This window comes from Gekko japonicus, unplaced genomic scaffold, assembly GCF_001447785.1.
Source record: "Gekko japonicus isolate JY-2015 unplaced genomic scaffold, Gekko_japonicus_V1.1 scaffold512, whole genome shotgun sequence".
Lineage (NCBI taxonomy): Eukaryota > Metazoa > Chordata > Lepidosauria > Squamata > Gekkonidae > Gekko > Gekko japonicus.
The window spans coordinates 521,975-542,894 of NW_015170289.1; the positions used below are offsets into that span (position 1 = coordinate 521,975).

The following is a 20,920-nucleotide window of genomic DNA, read 5'->3' on the forward strand; positions in this document are numbered from 1 at the left end:
GCCAGTCTCACATGCCAACTGGGAAATGCCCATTGTGACTCCTGTCAAATTGGATGGTTCCATTCGTATTTGTGCAGATTATAAATGTACAATTAATAAAGCCCTGCAGCAGCATGCATACCCTGTACCATTGATTAGCCATATCCTGGCATCACTAGCAGGGGGCCAAATCTTTGCAAAGCTCAACCTCGCCCAGGCCTACCAGCAGCTGCCAGTGGATAGCAGTGTGGCAGAGGCGCAGACAATCGTCACACGCAGGGGTGCGTTTAGGGTGCATTCTCCATCACCTGCAGTTGTTTTTTAAGCTTCTTGGTGTTGGCATCCACTTCTTTCAGTTCTTGCTCAGTTTTATCTGTTTTTTTTAGCTATCTCAGTTAGTTGGGTTCGCTGTGCATCAAACTTGTGATGCAATGCAGTAACTTGTTCCAGCAGAGGGTGCAAAGCTACAGTCAACGTCTTTTGCAGCTCTGTAGTTGTGTGCTGTCTAGGCACAGAACTCGCTGGGCTGGTAGTTTCAGAAAGAAGCTTAGATTTCACTTGCTTGTCTTTCTCATCCTTCCTCGTGGGCACCATGTTTGGGAATTGTTTACTTTTTATAAAAGTTATCGCAGTCTCTGGTACTCTTAAATCTGCCTGGTAAGTTCTTAAATGCTCTTTATTTCAATCCATCTTGCTTCATTAGCCCACCCCCCTTTTCATAGTAGCTCAAAGTTTGCTTAGTTTTTCTTAGTGGGGGAGAGTTCCCTCCTCCCCTCGCTTTCAAAGGGGAGGTTTTCAGCTAGTTCTTCTGTGTTTCTCACTTAGATATTAACTCACATTTCAACGATAATTCCGCTTTTGTTTTCAATTCGCTTGGCCACAAAACGCTTGCTCCGGTATGCAATTTCTAGTTCCCATTCAGGACGCTCTGCAGTTCCCATTCAGGACGCTCTGCATGCCCTTCGGGGCATGGATTAGCCCCCGTTCGCCGGCAGGGTTGCCGGGGAAAGTGCTCTCTAGCGCCCCATGGCTGGGAGCCCAACGTGAGGGCTCCAGGGGTGGCGTGCACCATTGTGCCCCCTCCCAACTGCGGGCTCTGGTGGCTGTCTCCCGGAGCTGTGGGAGAAAGCAACCACCATGGCAAATGCCGAAACCCGGAAGGTTTGCTTTCTTTTTCAAGCATACCGAATTATAACCGTGTGCTATTGGTTGCTGTAAGAGAAAGTATAAGTTAATTACCATACAGTTTGACTTAATTAAGGTAGTTTTTAAAAATGTGCAAATATTATGAGGCAAAGCAGTCAATAGCTCTTGCATTTCATATTTTCAGTCAAAACTCTTTTATTTGATTACTTCCCAGAAACTTCATTTCCTTGACATGTTTGGTATTTGGCTTTAAACGACAGTTAGCTTCTAAGGTGCATTCTCCTTTTGTTGACACTGGATGATTTCCATTAGAGTTATTGGGAATTGCTAGTGTGTAACAAAATGAAAGAGTGCCCATATTATAATTAAAACTCTAATATCTTCCTAATAGACTTTCTATTTTATGAAATAAGTACAGGGCAACCAGAGCCAAAAATGCACTTGCCAGATTGTCAATATATCTGAAAGTAATGGAAACCGAGTTCATAACACTGACTGAAAGTAGGTCATTATGCTGTATGTGAATCCAGTATATGACTCAGAGGTAGAAATGATGAGTCCTAGTTAATGATGCCTCAGATTTCAGAAATATTCATTTTTAAAAACCCTTTTCTCCATGTTTGCAGTAAACTTATAAAGCACTCTCGTTTTAAATGGCTGGTGGTAAAGAACTGAGTGCATGGTACACATTTTATGCACCATTGTTCTTAAAGAATACATCAAGTTAGGTAAATGTTGTGCACAAATTTATTTCAGAGAGGAAAGTTTTTTGGGTTTTTTTTAACTATCGTAGCATATCTTCTGTGTTGCTTAGGGCTGGTCTACAACTAGTTTTCCATGGTTGGCCACTTTGTAAAATGAACAACTGACAGTGCACCAGTTCCTCAAACCTCACTCCACCCCAAAAGTGCTCTTCTTGCCACTTCTGTTGGAACAGATTTCTCTTCATTCCCAATATTCCTCTTCATTCCCCTGATATTCAGGCCAGATTTGGCTGACAGGCAAAAGCAAGCAACTAATCCACGTCAGACTGATTCTAATACCTCTGTATTTGCATGCCCAAGGGAGGAAGTGTTTTTTTTTCAAAGTCTCACCCATGTGCACATTATCATGATGGCATTTAAACTGTCAGCTTTACCATCAAGTTACATCTCTGCTGAGGTTGTGACTCAATGAGCAGAAATAGACCACCTGTGGCCACTTTCTTCTCATCCAGATAAATCCACATTAAGTTTTGTCTTAGTCTATTTGTGAGAGACAGCTAGCTAGAGCCTTTATCAAAACAAATTTGCCTTATATTCATTCTGCATTTTTAGGAATATTTCAGTGGGGGAAATTCCTTGTGCATAGTGCCAACTGTATCACTTTTGTAATGTTACCTACATACGTCTCCCTCCCCCAGTCCCTGGTACAGTGTCACAATTGTTTTTACAATATTCATTGCTTTAACGAAAAGGATAAAGTTAGGAGTGTCTGTGAAGGTCCTGAACAAATGTCTGGAGAAGTTGTAGGGATGCATAAGACCCAAAAAACTGAAGTTCTAGCCATAAGGGACTGATGTGCTGTTGGTTAATGACAAAGCCTCTCTAGAAGGGCCTTTGGAATGTCCTCCTCCATGATGCTTCCTGGCAGATATTCTCCTTTTGTTGACACTAGATGATTTCCATTGATAATCATTTTCTGGCAGCTTTATTACTTTATAAATAGTGGAATTGTGTTGGAAAAAAACAGCAGTTTAGGAAATCATTCATTTTTATATTTGTGGTTCTCCTTGTCCACTTATACCACTGATTTAAAATTCAGAATGCTCTCTATACAGCATGATCTGTGCTTCAAATTTAATACAAACAAAAATAACTGCTTTTGAAGTTATATTCTAATTCACATTTATCTATAAGTTTAAATAAAATAGCCAATCAAGAGTGTCAGATGCTTTTTGTGCATCTAAAAATAAGAACAAAGATTATTCTTGCATTATTGCCTTTTGTTATTATATTAATCGGGCACCTCACATTATTGAGAAGTTTCTTTAGTAAACACAGGTGTGGACTGATATTTATTTATCCAACTGATTTGGCAATTTACAAGTTAATCAAAAACTTCTAGTCAGAGTTCAACCATGTCACCTGCTGAAAAGAGTCTGCACCTTTAATGGCCTTTTGGTGTAGTGGTTAAGTGTGCAGGTTTGATTCCCCGCCCCTCCACTTGCAGGTGCTGGATGACCTTGGGCAAGCCATTGTTCTGTCAGAGCTGTTCTTGAAAGAGCAGTTCTTGAAAGAGCTCTCTCAGCCCCACCTACCTCACAGGGTATCTGTTGTGGGGAGGGGAAGGGAAAGGAGTTTGTAAGCCACTCTGAGACTCTGAGTGAAGGGCGGAGTATAAATCCAATTTCCTCCTCCTCCTCCTCCTCCTCCTCCTCCTCTTCTTCCTTTTCCATATCTATAATTTGATATCAACCGAGCTACATTCCAGCTCCCTAGAATGTAGTCTAATCTTGGGCTCTGTGTAAAATGCCAAAAAAGATATAGTGCTACAATTAGACATGGCAATTTATAAAGTTCTCCTAGAAAATCATTTGGATGTAATGATCTCTTAGTAGACTGTACTTGACCTCTGAAATATCTCATAGTTAAGCATTCATATTTCTGTGTGCAGGGTGATTATGTCTGAAATATATATATATATAAAATTGAAACTGTGTTATTGAGTAGTCAAAAAGTGTATGTTTTCATAACATTTGTCAAATTCTCATAGTATATCTTCTCTCCCATGGTGCATATAATTGTTGTGTCTATTATTTAACTTTAGCTATGCTAATCATAAATTGTTTCTTATTATATTCAGTTCTGTCTGAACGTAATTGCATATTTTCTCCTCCTAACTGCTACTTTTCTTCATAAATTATTTTTTTTGTTATTTCTTTAAAATGTGTCATCTTACAATAACTTACCATGTAATATCTGTTCCTATCTTTACTGATTGTTGCAAGTATTCATTTTTAAAAGGTAATTTATTTAACTTCCACATAAATATATTACTTTCCCCCCTGCAGAAATACCATTACAGGGGTATAATCTTAAATTGTTAAAGCCTCTGTTATGCACAATAATAATCACTTGTGCATTTACTGTATTTATACGCATGCTATATGAAGTACTGCTGTAGCTTCAGCACTTAGCAATGTTTGCATCATAACTCGAGTTTATACATGTCTATGCCTTAGATACAAGTTCTAATGGTGGGGGCAATGGTCTTCTTTCAGTTCATTCTGAGCTCTAAATGCTTGAGCTTTTATTTAGTTAAGTAATTTTATGTTCTGTTTAACATGCCCATTAGGCATACAGGTTCTACAATCATAGGCTACATGAAATGGCTCTCTTTTCTCATACAATTAGACCACTTAAGTTGTGCACTCTTCAAATCACTACTTCTAATGGTTTAGATATTGTTATGACATTCCCAAGAGGACAAATTATGTAGTGGTAACATTACTTTTGTGCAGGCAAAAATCTCAAAGTGATATATGCAAACATGTATCTCTTACATTTATATGTTCTTAGTTTCTCTAAGTAATGTATTTCAAGTTCATTTAGCTTTTATTGCTGGTATTAAATGTTTCTTCCTGCACTCAGTAAATACTGTACTGTGACTGACTTATGAGCAAACCTATTTGTATTTGGCTGTCCATGTCACTTCTGACTTGTTATCTAGCTTTAGTGTGTGTGTTTATGAGCACCAGGAACTGTCATGGATATTTTGTTCTTCAGATGGGGCCAGTTCTATCACATTTTTCCAAACTTTCAGATAATAATGAATAATGAAAGTAGCTATATTTGAAATCCATGAGCCTATAGGCTTGTTACACATTTCAGTCAAACCAGTGAAATGCACAGTGGATTCGAATGATTGAATGCAATTGCTTTGGATTGCCCCCTCCTCTCCAATGGATCACAAAAGGCCCCTTGATTTGCTTGGGTGCTTGGGGCAATGAAAATGTTAGGCAGGCAGCTAAAGTGAAAATGGAAGAAAACCTGAAATGAATGTGACCAGACACAGGAGAGAGTTCATTATTGTGCCTGCTCTTTGGTGGTGATGGGGGCAAAACAGCTCACTTCACCACTACTACCAGGGCTTTTTTTGTAGAAAAAGCACAGCAGGAACTCATTAGCAAAATAGGTCACACCCAACAGTAGAAACTCATTAGCATATTAGGCCACACCCCTGACAACACAGCTCATTAGTATATTAGGCGACACCCCCATACCTTCCCTTGGCTTGCCTGGGTGCCCCACAACTGTGGGGAGCCCAGGCAAGCCCCCCCTTTAAGGGAAGGGAAGGCAGTTTAAACTGCCTTCTCTTGGCTTGCCTGGGCACCCCGCAGCTGCAGGGTGCCCGGGCAAGACGGCCCTTGGCCAGGCCAGGGAAGGCACGGGGAGGCATTTAAATGCCTCCGTGATCCTTCCAGGGCCCCCCCTGGCCCACCCACCTCGGAGTCCAGGCCTTCCCTCTGTAGTCACACATGCAGAGGTTTTGGCTGTAGTGGCCGTGGCCAACTCTGAAGCCAGCCAGAACTCCGTTCCTGTGCGTTCCTGCCCCAAAATAGCCCTGACTACTACTACAAACACCATTGTAACTGTATAGTGCTGTATGGAGCTTTTGGGAGCTGGGGAGGGGGTCTATCTCAGTGCCCAGAAAAAGTAGACCAGAAAACATACAAGTTCATTGTAATTCTTCTGTGATGCATTTTGTGAATGTATCCAGGGACAGTGCCAGACTCCCATCTGCCCCCCCTCTGAAGCCAAAGCAATTGTCACTCTCCAGGAAAAGGGCAAGTATAGCTGGGGAGGGGAGATTGGTGGGCAAATATGAAGGTTAGGACTAGACCGCCTCTTTAAAGTGGGCTCCAGTAAGAGGCTGAAGAGGTAGGAGGGGCACAGCTGTGTGTCTGAGAAAAGCTGCTGTCCTGGGATAGAAAAGGAATCAGGTGAAGCAAACCCCTTCTCTTCCCATTCTGAGGCCCTGGGATCCAAAGTTGGTAGGGCCTAGCAGGATGGCCAAAGGTTGGCTGACAGAGCTGGAATGAGGAAAACCTCACAGAATAAAACCACTCACATCTACTGTGACTTGGGTGCTACAGTTGGCTCAGTTCAATCTCCAGACTGGAGAGCAGTTTCATCCTAGTTGCAGAGATGACTTTGAGCTGAGGCCTGATATAGTAGCCCTTCATATCTAGGCTCAACCCTTGACAGTTGGTCTTATATTATCTCTCTAGGCTGGATTGTTTGAGCGGATTTGAAATGTGAAAAAGACTTATCTGAGGGAAGATGTAGTCCTGACCACTTTCCTGTATAAGGCATCCCTAGATCTGAATGCCCTAACTAATTACTGATTGTTGGCCAATAATCTCCTCTTGGGCAAGAAGCTTGAGTGGATGTTGTCTACTCAGGTTCATGCAATCTTGGAGCAGATACAGGCACAAAATTCTGTTTTGAGGTGGAAATGGCCTTGATTTTTTCTGATTAACTACCTTCACCTGGAGAGTGACAGGGAGTACATCCCTGTTGAATTTCCTGGCATTCTCTCTAGCTTTTTTTTTTTTTTTTAAAGAAATTTTATTAATTTTTTCAAAATATAACAATAACCAATACAAATACAAACAACATTGTAAAACAACAATCATTAATAGTCAATACCCATAATGCCGGTTCTTAGAATAGATAAAAATTAAAAGTGCGCAAACGTGGTATAAAGCTTATTATGAGGCTTTTTAGTTCTTGAGTTAAGATATGTTAGTACTGGAAACCAATTTTCTGCTAGTTTCGAGGTATAGGATGGAGATTCAGAGGCCTTGATGTTATCTGAAATTTTAGCCATAATAAAAAAATCCCAAAGTTTGTTTACCCATTGAGATATTGAAGGTGTCTGTTTCTCTTTCCATTTAGATGCCAAAGTCAATTTGGCTGCTACTAAAAGGATGGCTATGAGGTCTCTTTTGTTTTTTTGGAATGCTATCATAATGCAATCAATGATAGTATAAGGAGAGTCTGGCTGGCTTTGAAATGGGGTGCACCATACTTTGGTGGTTTTTCTCATATCTGGCTGGCTGGTTCCATAAGATGGTGCTAGAGGACTGCTGCTTGGACCCATGGCATTTCTGCTGTGTGGCACCACAGAAGTCCATAGGGTTGCCAGGTCTCCTCGCTGTGCTGGTGGGGGGATTTGGGGGGCATTCTGGGATGTCCCAACATGATGATGTCACCCAGAAGTGAAGTCATCACGCCAGCCATGTTACATGGAGATGTTCTGGTTTGAGGGCAAAATGCTATGGTTTTAGGCCAAATTTACCATAGAGTTTTGCCCTCAAACCAGAGCATCCCACACGATACCCCCATGTGATGACTTCACTTTAAGGTGACATCATCACATTGGGGATGTCACACAGGGATGTGGCTGTTTGGGGGTGCAGTTTCCCCCATGGGCTGAAGCTCCCAAAACCAGGGGAGACCCCCACCAGGACCTGGGGACTGGCAGCCCTAGAAGTCCATCTTATTCCTCATTATATTTTATATCTGTATGAAACCACCAGCTCTACTTCTCCCTAATAGCTGAGTAGGGTGGGTCTGTAGAAATCCTGCACATGCTTGGAGAAGAGGATAAGATGAATAGAGGCCAATATATTGAAGCTAAATCTAGGCAAGACTGAGATACTGCCAGTCAATACATTTGAGGACTTAGTCTGCCTTTCTTGGATATGCTTATATGTCCCCTGAAGAAGAAGGTTTGTAGTTTGGCAATACTGCTAGATCCTGGCCTGTAGTTGGAGGCTCTCTTCTATGGCAAATAGTGCCTTTAATCAGCTTTGGTGTCCACCAACCTACAGAGGCTCCTTGGGGGGGGGGGATCTTTCAACATAGCTATATTAGATTATCGCAATGTGGGGCTGTTTATCCAGACTGACCAGAAACTTCATTTGGTTCAAAATGTGAGGCCCAGGATATTGTGAAGGTCTGGATTTGGGGATCATATTACTCCTCTGCTGAAAGATTTGTGTTGTTTGCCAATTTTTGTGTGTGTGGGTGGGTGTACAATAAAAATTCTGAGTCTCTGTTGTAAGACTTAGAATCAGAGTTTTTGAGGCCAGTGCTATTCAATTTGTTCATGAATGATTTGGAATTGGAGTTGAGCACAGTCTGGCAGCCAAGTTTGTGGATGACACTGAATTATTTAGTATGGTGAGAGCCATAGCACATTGTGAAGAGTTATAGCAGGATCTCTCTAAATTGGGTAAGTGGGCAACAATGTGCCAAATGAAGTTGACATATGCAAGTGTAAAGTGGTGCACATTGGAATAAAACTTCAAATATATGTTGATGAGGTCTAAACTGCTGAGACAGAAAGAGATCTTGGGGTTGTAACAGATAGCTCCATAAAAAGGTTGATGGTGTGCAGCAGAGGTGAAAAAGTCAAACTCCATGCTGGGGATCGTCAAGAAAAGAAATGAGAATAAATTGGCCAATATTGTAATGTCTCCATATAGATCTGTGGTGCAGCCTCATTTGAAGTACTGTATCTGAAAAATGGTATTGCTCATCAAGAGCAGAACAGGGCAACCAAGATAATAATTTTGGGTTTAGACTACCTTTCATATGAAGAAAGGCCAAAGAGTCTGAGACCTCTCAGTTTAGAAAAAGATGAATGAGGGGGAACTTGATAAAATTATGCATGGGGTGGAGAGAGTGGATTGAAAGAACTTTCCCAAAATACTGAACCAAATGAAGTTGATGGACAATAGATTCTGGAGAGACTAAGGAAAAACATCTTTATTTAATGAGTAATTAAATTGTAGAATTCAGTGCCAGTGGATGTAATGATGGACACAATTTTTATTTATTATTTATTAAAACATTCATATCCCACATTTCCTTTTGGTTCAAGGCAGTTTACAATAATAATTAAAACATCTCCAGCTAAAACTGAACTTAAAACCACAAGCCCCAAATCCCTTCACCCTCCCCCCTTAAAAGATGTTTGCTGTGCAAATCCCCTCAAATGCAAACAGGCAGGCCTTGCAGCACTTTCTGAAGATCCCCAAGGCAGAGGCCCTGTCTCACTTCTTTTTTTTTTCAATATAAACTCTCCTCAAAAGGAGAGAATTTTATTGCTTTTAAATTTTCAGAAAAAAGGGAGGGTATATAGAGGGATTAAGAAAAGTGGTGAGTGATAAGTAATTTAGTAAATTAATCTTTTGTTAGTATTAATAGATTCCATAGCTTCATCCGTGGATGGACGATCTTCTTTCTTCTTTACCTGTCAAAAAGTAAAAAGGTTAGTTATATTAGTAATGTCATTTTGGGTTATTATTAGTATTGCCCTTTAAGGCACTTTTCAGAGTTCATCAGGTGTTGGGGCGTCTGCCTTTTTTGTCTCTCAGGTTGTAGGAAACACCTCCTACCGCTCCTTTTTTCTCCGGTTCTCCGTCTCCTCCTTCCGGATTGCTGTCATCATCGCTGCTAAACACTTTCCAATTAGCAAGTTCTGCTTCTTCCTCTGAACTGGTGTGTCTCTTCAAAAAGTCTTGTGCCTTGAAAATGGAGTCTATCTTCTCTCTTTTGTCTTTAAATTTAAAGACCAATCCTTCTGGAATCAACCACCTGTAATTAATTTGATGATTCTGCAAGAATGTGGTCAGTCCTTTGTATGCCTACCGCTTCTGACGAATTTCAAATGGTACATCTTTTAAAATCCTTATAGCCTGCTCTCCAGTCTTCAAGGGTGTCGCTGATGTCACTTTTAAAATTTGATCTCTGACACATTGTTTAGTAAACTTGACAACCACTTCAGCTGGCAGACCAAATCCATTTCTTTGCTTAATAAAACTGCTTCACTGCCCATCAGTGGTGCCAACGCTTCTGTTAACATGCTTCTGAGATCTTCCTTTTCAACTTCCTGGATTCCTTGAAACCGGAGAGTCAGATTTGATTTTTCCATTTGTAACATCAATAGCTTGTTATCTTGCATTCTTGTTTCTTTTCCATTTTGCTGACCTTCTTCTTGATTTTTTGTGTATCTTCTGTTGATACCCGACATTTCTTTGCAATCTTCTCCATTTTCTTGGCCGTATCTGTCAATTGGGTCTGTTGACTGCTGAAAACACTTTCCACTGACATGGGTCTAGCATGGGAGTGTCATCCATAAAGCTCTGCAACTGAACCGCCACCTAGTAGCGATCACCAGTGGCATTTAAAACAAAGTAAAAAATTAAAATGTTTACAGCCATGAAATCTTGCAGTGAACTTCTGTAAACCGAAAGGAGAGGTGATTCTGGAGAACTCCCCCTCCTCTTCAGACCTCCAACCTCCCCTCATGCTGTTTTGTGTAGGTCCCCCTTAGTTTTGTGTGGCATTTTGGATAACAGTGGGAAGGCAAAGTGAGGAAGTCCCTTTCCGCTGACAGAAATTCCTTTCATGAGCAGAGGCTTTCTGGAGGATCAAAATCTATATCTGGGATATTTTTTAAAAAAGAAAAAAAGGAAGTTGACATATTTGCATTTTGAAGTTGAAATTCTTGCAACAAGCATTCAGATCTTCTGGGGAAGTTTTATTTGCATGATGCAACCAGATGACTTTTTGAAAAAAATGCTTTCTTCAAAGACGTTCTGGTTCTGAATATAATAATATGTTTACTCAGTACACTGCAGACTTTTAAATGGAACTGTCAACCATGTTTCTAATCATTCTGTTTAATTAATTGAAGTATATGAAACAGTTAATCATATCGATAGTTGATACGTGGAAAGTAAGTCTAGATTTTCTTTATTTTATTATTGTAATAATTATACTTCTATGGAATAATAGTGCCATACCTCTGAGTCTGCTTTTCGGTAATGGCTTTCTGTTTACTTATGGCAGTTATAGTTTTTGACTACCTCATCCCACCATCACAATGTATGCAGAATATATGCTAATTTAGCTTTATGGAAGCTCTCAAGGGTCATTACCAAGGCATAGTGAAATATACTGAGGGCATTAATAATGACTGTAATAAAACTGGCTTTCAAAAGCATTAAGAACAACATAATGATGCCTGCAAAGCTGCAAATATCTTGGTGAAAGAATGAATGTGCATTAAATGGAGTTTCATTTTGGTAACATTCATTTTTGATTCAGATGAGTGTATAAAACAAGTTAATTTACCATTTGCAAATATCTAGTTAAAGATTTAATCATGAAAAGTGCATTTACTTTGAATGTGTTATTACTGCCAAACTGGCACCTTTGCAAATTGAATTGCTTTTTGCTGTAAGTTTCTTGGAAATTACAGAGTAGATAGAATACTGACCCTGTGGTTATGAGAGCTGATTATTGGGATTACAGGGGGAAAATGTAAATATTTTTTGGAAAATTAATTAAATTAAATAAATTAACATAATTAAAAATCTCAAAAAAGGTCAGGAGAGATGAAGTGTCTATAGGAAAGTTCTTTAGGATTGCATAGTTAATATATTTGATCAGCTAAGTGCATTCTGTCAGAGTCACTGGTGGATGGACTCATTAGACATGTGGACATTTAAGCTACCCCTGCAACTCGGCTGTTAGGTTTACATGGCTCCCAGACCATCTGGTTTTGCTCCCTGCCGCTTTGAAGTGGCATTTAACCAAACCAAGCCATTTAATTCCCCATGCGGCACTTCACCCTTTCCTTTCTGCTGGCCGGGGAAAGCCATGGCCAACAGACAGAAGTGGTGAAGTGCTCCCTAGGAGGCTTTCTGTGGCCAGCAGAAAGGAAGGGGGAAGAGCCTCCTGGGAGGCACCTCATTGCTTCCTTTCTGCTGACCGGGGAAACCACAGACCAGAGGGGATGAAGTGCACCCTAAGAAGCATTTCACCCCCTCCTTTCTGCTGGCTGCAGAAAGCCTCCCAGGGGGCATTTCATCCACTCCAGTCTGCTGGCTATGGCTTTCTTCGGCAAGGAGAAATGAAGGGATAAAGTGCAATGTTCCCTCTAAACTGCAAAGATTTGTGAGCCAAAATTATACTCCTAATAGGATTAAAGTTGTGAGCAAGCCTACTTTTACAAAAGAAAGAAAGAAATTAGATGGGGAGAGAGGAAGGAAGGAAGGAAGGAAGGAAGGAAGGAAGGAAGGAAGGAAGGAAGGAAAAAAAGGGAGGGAGGGAGGGAGGGAGGGGCAGGGGCAGGGGCAGGGGCAGGAGGGAGAGCCCCCCATCAGCTGCTCGCTTTAAAGGGTGGGCAGCCATTAGAGTGCTCCATTTGATGCCTGCAAAGCTGCAAGAAGAGGCACAAAGCCAAAGGGAATGCTGAAATGGCTTCCCACCATTTAAAACAAACAGCTGACCAATGAACCCAACAGTCAACTATTCACTTTCAGTGGCTGGCATCTTCCCCTCCCTTCGTCCCCAGGGAAGGGGGGAGGAGACCTCAGCCAGTGAGGGAAGAGGAGGCTTGGCTTTGTGCCTCTTCCCTCAGGGTGGGCTGCTGCACAATGGCAGCCCCAGGGAGGGGGAGGGGGCCAACCCACAAGGACCCCTGAGCTGAGCTAATGAGCTCTCTGCTGTAGGGGAAATCAGTGCACCAGCATAGGCTGGCACATGTTAGTGGGAACCCTGGTGAAGTGCCCCCTGGGACTGCCCCCTCAAAGCCATTTAAATATGCCTGATCTGCTCCCCACTACTTTGAAGTGGCAGGAAGCAGAACTGAACAGTTTAAATGGCGTGGAGCCATTTGAAACTAACAGCTGAACAGTGGGAAGCTCCTGTGGCTCAGATGTTTTTTGTGAAGAGTAGAAAGCAGGGGTCTCATAGCCATTTAACCCCCTTTTTTCTGCTGTTCATGAATCACCACGGACTGCATCAAAGTTTGTGGAATTTCGTAGCAGTTTTAAAATCCATGAACATGGGCCCATAAACCACTAACCAGCCAAAGTTCATCACAAACTTTATGTAAGTCACAGGAGCTGGTTTGTGCCCATCCCTACTTTCCACCAAACTGCCAACCTAACTTTATCTATCCGTCTTTATCTGTCAACCTAATTTTATCTGTCCCTCTGCTGACAGCTTTCACCTAGGAAAACTATGGCCTTTTGTTTGGGGCCAGCCACAGGGCCAGGCCTACTTGCATGGCAGGGAGCCCTGAAGTACCTGTAGGAGGCACATCACTTTTCCCTGTATACCCCTCCTCATATTATTTCCCCTTTCCCTCCTCCTGGTGATTCTCATATATGTCCTTTGCTTATGTTTGTTTCAGATACAACACTTTTTTTCCCATCATTCAATGAGAACTCATATTTAGAACTACCTTCTGTATCATCTCTAACTGAAGCTAGATTTGCATCAGGGCAAGAACGGAACAGAATGATGATCTACTTGACAGTGAAGATAACAGCTTCAAAAGGCACTCTCCTTTATAGTAAGGATGGATACTTAATTATTTTTCTAATGTTCTTCTGGTGTGCAAATTGTGGTAGAGTTCTGATCTCATTTTTAGTTTATAGTTTGACAACAAGCTGTAACTTCTACAGTTTTGTAATATCACTGTTGAAGGGAGAGATAAGAGCTAGAAAAATTAAGAAGTGAAGAAAATAAATTTTAAAAATAGTTATGAGAGCATCATTTATTTATATGGGACACCCAAGCTGATATTTTCTCTTCCATGGCACTAGGATAAGTCTCTCTGTCTTAGCCTAACCCAAGCAGACGGCAGTCATGGAGTGGGAGCTTTTCTTTATTTTTTGTCCTTTGAGCATGCACATAAGCGCTCATGGGAAGTATCGCTTAAAACTCCTGGCAGCTGATGGCCAATAGGATTGCAGATGAGGCTGCTGGGATTTGTAATGTGGCTGGGTGGGCAGTGTTTTTTAAACTGTGCTTTTTTAAAATTAAATGTTTCAAAAGTTTCAAAGCTGGAGGGAGAGAAAAAAGAAGTCTCATCCTGTGTCCTGTGTGCTGCTGACATTTTTATTTAAAAGCTTGGAACGAAGCTGGAGTCATGGCATCATTCTCAGACTGCCTCCCTCCCCCCCCCTCTAAAAAACACAGCTTCTCAATTAACCTCTTTCCCAACCATGTGGGCCCCAAAGGCAAAACGCATAAGCATCTTTCTTTGTAAGTTTTAAAAAAAAACACACGTGGGGTGAAGATCTGCTTAAGCGCACAGAGCTAAATGAATTTTTTAAATGATGCCGATGCATGTGTGCTCTCTAGCTTTCCAAACGGCTTGATTTCTCAAAAAAAGTTCACACACCAGGAAGTGCATGGTGAGACCAGTTCAATCTGTAAAGGTCTGCTTTTTTTCTGGTGTTGGGAAAGTCAGCTGTGAGTATGAGCTACCAATGACTGAAGAATGGGAGACAGATGTCACTGTCTGAACGGTCATTTTTAATCCATATGGGAGAAGCAACAAAATCAGGTCAAATACCCCATCTGATTACAGAACAAATGAAAGCTTATAATTCTATCATTGGGTTCAATAGTGAGCCTCTGCACTTTTTGGTATATTCTTTGAAATATGCATATATGGTGGCTGAGATCTAAACTGCTGAATGTGGATGTTCTCTTTGTGCATGAAGGTGTTTAATCTTTCCTTTTCCAATGGTACCTTTTACATGTCCTGAAAAGTGCCCCCAGGTCAGAAGAATGGTGCAAAATCACAACACATGAGCAGTTGCTGCCGTAAGAAAATTTTGCCTTCCTCGCTATGTGTGAGCATAAGTGCTTTCTAATTGTACATAGGGGTGTTTTAGTTTTCATGTATTTTTCACCAAAATATTCGTCTTTCAGTAGCATAGATTAGTGTATTTAAATAGAAATAATTTAGCTCTTAAAATAAATATCCTAATCTGTCAGCCAGCCATGCAAATTTTAAAAATCTTTATTTTTAATGAAATGTTTTAAATTTAATAGTATAAATATTATGACATTTCAAAGTGGGTATATTGCATAAAAAGTTCCAAAAAAATTATAAAATGAAAGGCATACTATTATCAATCCACTAATATGTCCATGAAGATTTTGAAAGAAATGAGGAAAAGTTGCTTTTTATTTTTCATGTAAACATAGGGTAATGACTGGAGGAGTAACAGTTTACATGAGCATGAAAGAATAAAATTCTTAGAGATAAGGGTTTTTTAAAAAAATACTATTTTATTTTACACTAAAGCCTAAGGGGAGGGGAAAGGGGAATACATCTAAAACTACAAAGCTAACAAAGATCTGATACAATAGAATAGATCATTTTACAGTTTCCCTGGCTTTTAAGAATACAGATGAAAGTTAAACTAATTATTCCAAAGATAGTTCAGTACAAACATTATAAATATTCCTAGACCAAATAAGTGGATTGTGATATTGTGCTTAACAATAATAAGTTTTCAACTTTTATATTTATTTCTTCTTCTTCTTCCCTTTATGCTTAGTAGCTTTGGGGGCAGCTTCTCCCAAATCAGATTCTGAACCCCCTTCAGAAGAACCGCTCGATGAATTAGTGGTAGTTCTCAGTCCATATTCACTGTCATCATCTTCTGTCTTGCCATCCTCTGCTTTCTTTTCCGCTTTCTCTTTTTTTATATGTTTCTCCAAAAAAGCATCAGCTTTTGCAACAGAGTCAATCTTTTGTTTGGAATCCTTGAAGTTGAAGACAAGTTCTTCTGGTATCAACCATCTGTAGGAAATAGAATTCTTCTGTAAAAAGATTGTCAGTTTTTTATATTGTTGCCTCTTCTTTCTTATCTCGAATGGAATGTCTTTCAAAGTTTTTATATCTTCCCCTTTGATTTTCAAGGTAATCCCATTAGTCACTTTAAGTATTGCATCTCAAACAGACCTCTTGGCAAACTTCACAAGTATTTCTCCAGGAAGATTATTTTTCTTGATGTAGTTCAGATACGTCTGGTAAACCACATCCATTTCGCTTTGTAGAAACTCTGCTTTATAATCCATAATCGGTGCCAATGCTTTACTTAAAATTTCCTTGAGATTTTCACCTTTCTTCTCTCGGACACCCTGAAACCTCAAGATATGTAATGATTTTTCCATTTGTAATGATAATAGCTGTTGTTTCTCAGAGTCCTTCACTTTTTCCACCGCCTCCAGCCTCTGTGACAAATGTTTTGTCTTGTCATCAACTTTTTCCAACATTTTTTCTGTTTTTTCAGCTCTCATATTAGTTTCTTGTATTTATTTTTGGAGAGACTCAAAGTTTCTATTCAGTTAAGTCATCCGGTCCAGCAGAGGGCGCAATGCTGCATTCAACATGTTTGGGAAGTCTACACTAGCTTTCTGTTTGGAAGTTGTGGCAGCTGAAGTTGTCCTTCCTGAAGAAGGTCTTACCTTCGGCGCCATTTTCTAGCCCACCAAAGTTTGTTTACTTTAATAAAAAAAATTGGGTACGTCTTGGAAAGATTAATAGTTTATATTTTCCAGCCGCTCTCCACTTTGTTTGGGGTAGGTAACACTTTTTGGTTAGCTTTTCCCCTTCTACCTCTTAAAAATTGTTTCTGCTTCACTGTGGGGTGAGACCAGCTTTCCCGCCCCCACTAATGAATTAGAGGTTTTTGGGGAACATTGTAAGTGTAAATGTTTGTCTGATTTATACTGGAAAAAACTTATGCTTCATCTGAGTTTGCTGAAAATAGGGAGACCTTCCTTAAACGCTGGATCACTGCATGCTCTACTGCGGTGGCAGGACCCTGTGGGACAAAGGAAGAGCCTCTAACCTTAAGCTGCAGCTTCGGGAGAGGCTCTCCTTGCACCCCAGGCTGGAATCCCCCTACAAGGGCTCTGGGGGGGTGTCCAGAATTGTCCGGCACCCCTCCCTACCACTGCGTTACGGGCTGCTCCCTTCAGAGATCCGAGGGAGCTCACCCACCATTGAAGTTGCCGAAAACGGAAGTCAAATTCTTAGAGATAAGTTGTATTACCATCATTAGGATAATGCAGGCTACTTGTGTATAATATTTTGTTTTCTGTTGATTTATTGTATTAAAGATTGTCATTGCCAATCTTCATAAATGTATATGGAGAATAATTTTTTACTTTCTCAAGTTCCTCATGGGATGTTGGACTGCAGTCTGGTCTGGTTTCAGCTGCAATTTTCCCATGCTGTGACTGCTTGTCCATTGTATCATTAGACTAGTGGGCCATCCCTTTACTGAGCCTCTGACTCTCTTGTGCACAGTTACCTGATATTCTGTTATTCCCTGTGGGGATGTTCTTTTAAGCTGCTCAGCCTGCAGCTTCTCTGGAGAGTAACTATTTTCCCTAATTGTAGTTCATAACAGCTGTAAGCTCTGCAGGGTTGCTGGATTTAAGCTTCCGGGACAACTCAGCAGCACCAACAGAGAGGTTAAAAAAAATACAATAAACCCAGTGGTGATTTCACAAACAAGCTGTTAAAGATTACTTCCCCAAAGTAGAAAAACTCACCTTTTTATATGCCTTGCTTTAAAGGTGCTCTTATTTAAGATCTGGTAAACTGCACTGAAGGATGGGACAATTCCTGTGATTGGAGTTACACATATAAATGTGTTCTGTAAACAGATAATTTAAATTCTTTTTTGTATGTTTTTTTTTTACAAATCACCAACATACTACAATTTATTTATTTTTAAAAAGACGTATTGATCACTACCAATGGCTCCAAATGTCTACAGAATAAAATAGCAATGAAAACATGTCAAAATAAAATAGAAACAGCAATTAAAAAGGTACAACATGTAAAAAAGGAAATTCCATAAGCAGCCAACACAGCAATACAGTCAATATGAAAAACAGTAGAGCAGTCTAATGAACTTACAGAGCCTCTGTCCATCATCTTCAAGGCCTCCTGGAGGACTGGGGATGTACCACAAGATTGGAGAAGAGCGAATGTTATCCCATTTTTTAAGAAAGGGAAGAAGGATGACCCGGGAAACTTCAGACTGGTCAGTCTGACTTCTGTTGCTGGGAGGATACTACAGCAGATTTCAAAAGGATCGATCTGTAAGCACCTTAAGGACCTCTTAGTGATCCAGGGAAGTCAGCATGGTTTTGTCCCCAACAGATCTTGTCAAACCAACCTGGTTTCCTTCTTTGATTGTGTGATGAGCTTACTGGATAGTGGGAACTCTGTTGATGTGATTTACCTGAATTTCAGTAAAGCTTTTGATAAGGTTCCCCATGACATTCTGATGGGCAAACTGGAAAACTGTGGACTGGACTATACGACAGTTTGGTGGATAGGGAACTTGTTAGAGAACCGCACCCAAAGAGTGGTGGTCAATGGTGTTTCATCAGATTGGAGGGAGGTGTCCAGTGGGGTGCCACAGGGCTCGGTTTTGGGCCTGATACTTTTCAATATTTTTGGTCAAAATATCAATGATCTGGATGAAGGAGTAAAAGGACTACTCATTAAATTTGCTAATGATACCAAATTGGGAGGAGTAGCAAACACCTAAGAAGATAGAGTTAAAATTCAACAAGACCTGAATATTCTGGAGAAGTGGGCAGTTGCAAATGGGATGCAATTCAACAAAGATAAATGCACAGTATTACATCTGGGCCACAAAAATGTCAAGCACAAATACTGGACGGGGGATACGTTTCTGGGGAGTAGTATATGCGAAAGAGATCTTGGAGTAAGGGTGGACTGTAAACTAAATATGAGCAGTCAGTGTGATGCGATGGTAAAAAAGGCAAATTCAGTCTTGGGTTGTATTAAAAAGGCCATAGGATCGAAATCACAGGAGGTCATAGCCCCTCTGTATGCTGCCTTGGTCAGGCTGCACCTGTGTGCAGTTCTTGAGGCCTCACTTCAAAAAGGATGTGGACAAAACTGAGAGGGTGCAGAAGAGAGCGACGAGGATGATCAGGGGTCTGGAGACTGAACCCTACGAGGAAAGGCTAAGGGCCTTGGGAATGTTTCGTTTGGAGGAGAGGATATTGAGGGGGGACATGATTGCTCTCTTTAAATATTTGAAAGGCTGTCATTTGGAGGAGGTTAAGGAGCTGTTCCAGTTGGCAGTAGAGGATAGGACCTGAAGCAGCAGGTTTAAATTACATCTGTCAACTTTTATGTGTTGTATAATAGGTCATTTCCAACTCTATTCAGCATCAAATTCTTATTTAAAAAACCAGGTACAATCATATATATAGTTACTTCATGTGGAGAAGAAAAGAGAGAAGAAGGAGGCAGATAAAACAGGAAGCCTGACAGCAGCCACCTTTGGTGCCAGAATAATGCATCTTGAAATAGATTTCACGAGAAGAGACCAGAAGTTATGGGCATCAGTTGAGATGGAAAAAGGGGGTTTTTTTATACTTGCCACTGAACAAACTTTTTGAATTCTGGGCCCCATATAAAGAAACCTGTAATAAAGCAGAGGGGAGAGGAGACAAGATAAATAATATGTCATGAGGTGTATTTGCTGGAATCCTAAATACTCTTCCTTGAAGCAATATCAGTCTGTAGGATCTTGTTGTGGGATATAGAACCACCAAACCAACTTTTGCTTTGTGTTTTCTCTTTGAGAAAGAACTAAAACTTTGTAGAAAAGCACATTATGAAGGTGTAGAGTAGATATCTGACCATATCCCAGGTGGTAAATTATACTGGTTCCTTTAAGAAACCATCATCTATGGAGGCCAGAGTTTGGGGAGGAGAGAGGCCTCGGGTGAATAGAATGCCAAAGAGTCCCCCCTCCAAAGCAGTTGTTTTCTCTCGGGGGGGGGGGGAGAGATCTCTTGTGTGGAGTTCAGTTGTGATACCAGGCGATCCCACAGCCAGTGTGGCGTAGCAGATAGCACTTCAGAGCAGGGTCTGCCAGACCCAGATTCTTGCTGTGGAAGCTGAGTGGGTGATTTTAGACCAGTCACAGACATTCAGCCTAACCGGTTTACAGGGTTGTTGAGCAGCTCAACAGGGGGAGAGGAGAATGATATAAGCTGCTTTGGTCCCCACTGTGAAGAAAGACTGTACTTTTCCTACTAGGGAACCATTGTTGCCAATCTCCAGGTGAGGGCTGGAGATCACTCATAATTACAACTGCTCTTCAGATGACAGAGATCAGTTCCCCTGGAGAAAATGGTGGACTCTGTGTCATTATACCCTGCTGAGGTCATCACAGGAAATTGACGCAGAGTGCCCAAGGCCAGGGCACCCACCCAGAGCCTCTTTCTAAAGCTCATTGTATTTATTTCCCCAACAGGCCTTATTCCTAGTCTGTATATAAGAACAACTACACAGAAATTGTTAACAGAAATATTAGGAACTGTGTTACTCAGATCCCAGTATGAAGGACCCCTGCTACTTCTCTATGAGGCAGATATTCCTGCCAAAACACTGTTCCTCACTCTGTCTGAGCAGCCTCTTAGTAGCATATTTGAATTATGGAATTATAACTTGTAACTCAGCAGGAGCCCTTTTATAAAACCCTTTGGAAATGGTACTTGACACAAAGTAAATTTCAAGCAAAAAGGTTTTTTTTTATTGAATAGGCACAGTTGGATTATGAATAGGGCAGGGGATGAGAAACTGAGGTAACTGTTGTTGATTATACAAATTAGAATATTTTGAACAGGCAACAAAATATAGTTGAAGCTTATATTCTTAGAGACTCAGTTCTTAACTGTGAGAAGTTTGTTAGTCTTGGAGATTTATTTCAGCAACAATGTGTCTTAATAAAGTTTTATAACATTATCTTAGTTTCCTGGAAAGTTAGTGCTCTTTTTCTGTATTTGAATACCTCCTTTGTGAGATTATAACATTCCCTTTTTCACTCTTGAGGAGTCTAAGACCATTTCCCTTT

General features: G+C 40.7%; 1 protein-coding gene across 1 annotated transcript in view; it reads left to right on the forward strand.

Moving 5' to 3' along the window:
* Positions 1-20,920, forward strand: part of LOC107116028 (protein eyes shut homolog) — a 300,578-nt gene that overhangs the window by 15,421 nt on the left and 264,237 nt on the right. Inside the window, 1 exon segment of the mRNA XM_015417875.1 lies at positions 13,387-13,548. Within this exon segment, the coding sequence (XP_015273361.1) occupies positions 13,387-13,548 (162 nt within the window).